This window comes from Sardina pilchardus, chromosome 12 (assembly GCF_963854185.1).
Source record: "Sardina pilchardus chromosome 12, fSarPil1.1, whole genome shotgun sequence".
Lineage (NCBI taxonomy): Eukaryota > Metazoa > Chordata > Actinopteri > Clupeiformes > Clupeidae > Sardina > Sardina pilchardus.
In genome coordinates this window covers 33,245,058-33,252,557 of record NC_085005.1, presented here as the reverse complement: position 1 = coordinate 33,252,557, position 7,500 = coordinate 33,245,058, and the positions used below count along the sequence as shown (strand labels likewise).

At 42.3% G+C, this 7,500-nt stretch overlaps 1 protein-coding gene across 1 annotated transcript in view; it reads right to left on the bottom strand.

Moving 5' to 3' along the window:
- The window catches only part of LOC134097815 (N-lysine methyltransferase SMYD2-like), a 22,743-nt gene that overhangs the window by 11,562 nt on the left and 3,681 nt on the right, over window positions 1-7,500 (bottom strand). Inside the window, exons 2-5 of the mRNA XM_062550761.1 lie at window positions 6,622-6,685; window positions 3,287-3,397; window positions 3,074-3,140; window positions 1,883-2,007 (exon numbers count right to left, since the gene is read on the bottom strand). Coding sequence (XP_062406745.1) covers window positions 1,883-2,007; window positions 3,074-3,140; window positions 3,287-3,397; window positions 6,622-6,685 — 367 coding nt within the window. The remainder of the gene's footprint in view (window positions 1-1,882; window positions 2,008-3,073; window positions 3,141-3,286; window positions 3,398-6,621; window positions 6,686-7,500) is intronic.

Below are 7,500 nucleotides of genomic sequence, written 5' to 3'. Positions count from 1 at the left end.
ATTGCGGTTAAATGCGTCTATTAGAAAAACGTTTAGAGTCAGCTGAATCAATATTCAGAGCATCCGTTTTCTTCATTGGACTATGTCAAAAGCAACCTTAACTTTTGTTTGCCTCTCTAAAATCGTATTTTCTCTTTCACGACATAGCCTACACTTCCCAATCTGTTAGACTAGGCATTAAGTCATATCCCAAGTCTATAGTGCAGTAAATAGTTCAAGTATTTTTTAAATGGATTTGAAGAACTACTAGGCCTACTCTGTCTGTCGCTGCTCGTTGACATCTCTTTGAATCGTGTATGACCGCTAAACTTTGATTCTTTTTATTGCTGCAATATTCAACTGCGCTCGTTGTTCAGCTTTGCATGCGCAATTGGCATGATACAGGGGGCGGGAACGGGCGGCACTGAACGCAATTAACGTAATGAAGTGATAGCTTAGTAAATACCAGCAATATAGCAAAGCACAGCGTTCGCACTCTGCGCATACAAAAACTCGCTATTAGCGCTGTCTTAGTACATCTGGCCCACACTATCCTTTCAATCCCACATCAATAACATCACTCGGTCTGCTTATTTCCACCTACGTAACATCAATCGCCTCCGCCCCTCCCTAACCCCCCACACTGCCGCCATCCTTGTCCACAGTCTCGTCACTTCCCGTCTGGATTATTGCAACTCTCTCCTTTTCGGCCTCCCTCACAAATCCCTCCATAAACTTCAACTAGTCCAGAATTCAACTGCCCGCATCATAACCCGAACCCCCTCCATTCACCACATCACTCCTGTCCTTCATCAGCTCCACTGGCTCCCGGTTCAGTTCCGCATCCAATTTAAAGTCCTCCTGTTTACTTTCAAGGCCATTCACAACCTTGCCCCCCCATATCTGTCTGATCTCCTCCATGTTCCCACTCCCTCCCGCTCTCTAAGATCCTCTTCCTCCACACACCTGTCTGTCCCCACCGCCCGTCTCACCACCATGAAGAGCATTCCCCGTCTCTGGAATTCACTACCACCCCAACTCAGAAACATTGATTTATTCCCCCATTTCAAATCACTACTCAAAACACATCTGTTTAAAACTGCTTATTCCATCTGATGCTATTCCTCTACCCCTTTCTGCTGCTTTTTATACATACATATTTTATTGTTGTTTTAAATGTTTTATGTATGTATGTACGGTGACCTTGAGTGCCAAGAAGGGCACCTTTAAATAAAATGTATTATTATTATTATTATTATTATTATGTGAGCTGTACAACAACAAGCTAGAGTTCCAGTATGCTGAGAGGCTGGATCTTATCTGTGGCTGTCACTCAGGGCAGCTTGAGAGGGCCTGTGTGTGTGTGTGTGTGTGTGTGTGTGTGTGTGTGTGTTTGTGTGTTGTGTGTGTGTGTGTGTGTGTGGGGGGGGGGGGGGGGGTGTCTAAGAGTACTTATCTTTTATTGAGTCTGTCAGGGTTCACTTTCACTGACCTGCCGGGGCATTCCACACCAAAATAGACACAGAGTTGGAGAACTGTCACTGTCTGTCAAAGATAACTAGCACTGACCTCACTAGTGCTGACTATGTGTGTGTGTGTGTGTGTGTGTGTGTGTGTGTGTGTGTGTGTGTGGGGCCAGAGAGCAGCGGTCACTCTGGCACACACTAATCACCCCCCCCCCACACACACACACTCACTCACACTAATCTTCCTCTCCACTCAGAGTTCTGCCTCCTGGTATCGAGTGTGTGTGTGTGTGTGTGTGTGGGGGGGGGGGGGGGGGCATATTTCTCTAAAGGCGCCATTTGCCCCATCAGCTGTTGGGCTTCTTAACAAGTTCTGAGTTCTAAGTCAAGTTTACACTGAGGTGTGTGTGTGTATGTGTGTGTGTGTGTGTGTGTACCTGGGAGAAGATGCGCAGCAGCTGTGTGTGGTCAGGGAAGTCCAGGTGTTTGGAGTAGAAGTGGTGCAGGGCGGAGATGTCCATCTCATTCACCTCTCGCCGCTCGTTGTCCATCTCATCCAGATCTGACACACAGAGGGACACACATACAGTATTACATTACACTGCATTATATTACATTACACCATATTACACTACACTATATTACACTTCATTACATTACACTACATTATATTACACTACACTACATTACACTATACTACACTGTATTATATTACATAACAATACACTACATTACACCATATTGCATTACACTGCATTATATTACATTACACCATATTACAATACACTATATTACACTACACTACACTGCATTATATTACATTACACTACATTACATTACACCATATTACGCTGTACTACATTACATTACACTACATTATATTACATTACACTACATTACATGACATTTACACTACATTATATTACACTACACTACATTACACTACACTACATTACACTGCATTATAATACATTACACTGCATTATATTACACTACACTACATTACACCATATGGATTATAGGATTGCATTGTCCCCAGAGCAACACCCCCCACACACACACACACCCCTCCACATACACACACACACACACACGCTTGTGTGAATGCTTTTATTTGGATCTGAAAGTCGAGCAAGGAAGTCACTGACAAGGTGACAAGTCTACATGGCTCACATTCTAGTTCAGGTCTTTTCATGCATATGCATTTTGGAAGTCGTGTGTGTGTGTGTATGTCAGCGTGTGTGTGTGTGTGTGTGTGTGTGTGTACCTGTGTGTCTGTGTGTGTGTGTGTGTGTGTGCATGTGTGTGTGGTGAGGGCATCAGAAAGCTGAAGGTCAGAGATGCTGGCAGCGCTAAAACTGGGTATAAATAGGGTCCATTAGACACACTCAGATAGCACACACACACACACACACACACACAAACACAGACACAAAAGCAGTAGACTGTCACACTGCAGCTAGGCTGTCATGACCTTCTGTACAGTTACACACAAACACAATCACCAACACAGGCTGCTTGCACAATCTATAACCCCCCCCCCCCCCCCCTTGTGTGTGTGTGCACGTGTGTGTGTGTGTGTGCGTGTGTGTGTGTGCGTGTGCGTGTGTGCGTGCTGAAACACATACGGGCTTCCAAGTCGCTCATGAGTAAAAGCTTCTGTGATGCCCCTCTTTGACCATCCTTGTTTGATTTCTGCAAACGCAACAAAAAAACACATATATTAAAACAAACACACAAACACTCTCTCTCTCTCTCTTTCTGTGCGTGCGTTCGGTGTGTGTGCGTGTGTGTGTGCGTGTGTGCGTGTGTGTGTGTGTGTGTGTGTGTGTTTCCCTCACCATGTTGATGAGGATTCTGGCGATGAGGCGTACGGTCTCCGAGGGACACCATTTCTCTCCGTACGCACACATAGAGGAGCACTCCAGCTTATGCAGTGGCCAGTCCGCTCTCTAGAACACACACACACACACACACACACACACACACACACACACACACACACACACACACACACACCTCTTAGCACACATAGCGGAGCACTCCAACTTATGCAGCGGCCAGTCCGCTCTCTAGAACACACACACACACACACACACACACACACACACACACACACACACACACACACACACACACCTCTTAGCACACATAGCGGAGCACTCCAACTTATGCAGCGGCCAGTCCGCTCTCTAGAACACACACACACACACACACACACACACTCACTCACTCACTCACTCACTCACTCACTCACTCACTCACTCACTCACTCACTCACTCACTCACACACACACACACACACACACACACACACACACACACACACACACACACACACACACACACACACCTCTTAGCACACATAGAGGAACGCTCCAACTTATGCAGTGGCCAGTCCGCTCTCTAGAACACATACACACACACACACACACACATGGTTGGACATTTCCAAGTAGCAAAAGATGAGAAATCATTTGCAAAAGTTACATCATAAAACAAATACATTTTTATGAAACAAAAATGAAAGACTTCAGTTGACCTCCACAACAACCCCAAGAGAAAGTCATCAACAAGTCTGTGCTAAAACACAACACACGAGCAGCAACAGGATTGCTATTGAATATGAATCTTCCCTCCCATAAGCTCTTGCAGATCAGCATCATTGGGATCGTAGAAAGTAATTTTTATTACCTCCGCCAAGGAGGATATGTTTTCATCAGGGTTTGTTTGTTTGTCTGTCTGTTTGTTAGCAAGATGACTCAAAAAGTGATGGATGGATTTCAATGAAATTTTCAGGGACTGTCTGAAATGACCCAAGGAAGACACTATTACATTTTGGGAGTGATCCGTATCACCCCCGGGATTGAGGAGCCGTTTATGTTTTCCGCTTAGTGGTGTAATGGCATGGTATGGCCCCATGGTGGCGATCTGAATAGTTTAGGTTCAAATGTATGACAATCTAGGAAGAACAATACAGGCGGAGGTCTGCGCTCTCTGAGTGCTTATCTAGTTACTGTATGGCATTGCAGTAGGCCTTTATATATGTATGTACATGTATCTATACTATACTGTATGTATGTATGTATGTATGTAATTACCGTATGGCATTGCAGTATATATATATATATATATGTGTATCTATACTATATGTATGTATGTATGTATGCATGTATTTACTGTATGGCATTGCAGTAGGCCTTTATATATATATGTGTATGTGTACTATATGTATGTATGTATGTATGTATGTATGTAATTACTGTATGGCATTGCAGTAGGCCTTTATATATGTATGTACTAGGGCCGGGACTTTAGTGCGTTAATTACGATTAATTAATTACACAAACATTAATGCGTTAAAAAAATTGACGCATTTTAATCGTATGCCTATTTATTTTTGCACCGCGGAACGTTTCTCACTGGATGAGTTTCAGACGGACCGATTATACTGGAGCACCAAGTAACGCGCATGAGTTCGGTTCAGACCATAGACAGTAAAAGACAAAACAAACCACAGTGGCACAGTGAACATGAACAAAGAAGCTGATGTGACTGCGTTGGTTGGCCCCGTGGATGGGAAATGTTGTTACAAAAACCGAACGGATGGAAGCGTAGATAAGAGCATGGTTGTGTGCAACCTATGCAACAAGGACGTATCACCGCAGGTATCACCTCATGCAAAACATAAAGCAGCTAGCTGCTAGCGTGGACAAAGTATTGTGATGGTCCAGACACTTGAGGGAAACCTCTGAGCTTTATTTATTAAACAAATAGCAACCGAGTTGCTGTTACAGCCACAACTCACGCTTATAACAGTAATCCACCGCACCTAATTCCATGTCCAACTTTCATAGACCTAAAAGAAACTTCACACTCAGAACCGCACACACGCACACACGTAAACTCCGCCCCCCAGTTCCCCTTAAAGGGACACAACAATTTCATGAACTCAACTCAAGGTAACAGGTGACACAATTAAAAGGATATCACAGTATTATAGTTTACAGAAGGTCTACCTATCTATAGGCTACATGAATTTCTGAAAATGTACTATTTCTAAATATGGTATTGCTACACTTAATGGCAAAAATTGCACTGGTCTGTTGGACTTATTAATAAACAATATTTTTGTTGCTTAAACTTAGGCCTATGTATTCAGTCATTATCCAATAGTAGGCTATACTAAAAATCCATGTGAAAAAAAAATACTTCTCACTGTTCTCAGGTCATATATTTATATACAATTAAAATGCGATTAATTTCGATTAATTAATTACAAAGCCTCTAATTAATTAGATTAATTTTTTTAATCGAGTCCCAGCCCTAGTATGTACATGTATCTATACTATATGTATGTATGTATGTATGTAATTACTGTATGGCATTGCAGCAGACCTTTATATATATACTGTATGTGTCTATCTATACTATATGTATGTATGTATGTATGTATGTAATTACTGTATGGCATTGCAGTAGGCCTTTATATATATACTGTATGTGTCTATCTATACTATATGTATGTATGTATGTATGTATTTATTTACTGTATGGCATTGCAGTAGGCCTTTATATATATATATATATGTGTGTGTGTATGTATACTATATATATGTATGTATGTATGTATGTATGTATGTATGTAATTACTGTATGGCATTGCAGTAGGCCTTTACAGTATGTGTGTTATATCCCATATGCAAAAGATATAGAAAAAACTTAGCCTATATGCCAGCAATGTGTTTTATATCCAAAACTTGTATGATTTACTCTTGAAAGTTGCCCCTTTCTCGTTTTCCTATCATTTATAGTCCTTACAGGTTACAATGTTTTATATGTATGTAAATCTGATAGATTTGTATATGCCAGTGAAACCATTATAAGATCCTTGCTAAATCTGTATAACCTGAAACATATAAAACATTGTAACCTGTAAGGACTATATATGACGTTGTATGAGGAAAACGAGAAAGGGGCCACTTTCAAGAGTAAGCATCATATGCATTTCTGGCATATAAGTTTTTTCTATATCTTTTCCATATGTGATACTATATGTATGTATGTATGTGTGTATGTATGTATGTATGTAATTAGTGTATGGCATACCTGGCAGCCTGCATTGCAGTAGAAGGCTTTATATACAGTATATATATGTACTGTATCTATACTGTACCTGGCAGCCTGCATTGCAGTAGAAGGCTTTCTTACACTTTCCACACTTGGCCAGGCCCTCCTTCCTGCAGGACAGAAAACACACCACGAACACACACACATCAGTAGCTGAGCAGAAACATACACACACACACATACGCACACATGTGCACACATACACAAGAACATACACACACACACACATCAGCAACTAAGCAGAAACACACACACATACCCACACATATCAATAGCTGAGCAGAAATGCAGAAACACACACACACACACATACACATCAGCAACTGACCAGAAACACACACACACACACACACAAATTCACGTCAGCAACTGAGCAGAAACACGCACACACACACACACACACACACACATCAACTCTGCTGTGGTCTCTCGGACATACAGTACATCTGGCTCAGGCCTTGCACACAAACAGACACACACCTCACCCCTTATGTGTCCTTGGTGTCCTCACCCCTAAGTGTGTCCTAATGTATGTGTCCTCACCCCTTATGTGTCCTAATGTATGTGTCCTAATGCATGTGTCCTCGCCCCTTATGTGTCCTAATGTATGTGTCCTCACCCCTTATGTGTCCTAATGTATGTGTCCTAATGCATGTGTCCTCGCCCCTTATGTGTCCTAATGTATGTGTCCTCACCCCTTATGTGTCCTAATGTATGTGTCCTCACCCCTTATGTGTCCTAATGTATGTGTCCTCACCCCTTATGTGTCCTAATGTATGTGTCCTCACCCCTCATGTGTCCTAATGTATGTGTCCTCACCCCTTATGTGTCCTAATGTGTGTGTCCTCACCCCTTATGTGTCCTAATGTATGTGTCCTCACCCCTCATGTGTCCTAATGTATGTGTCCTCACCCCTTATGTGTCC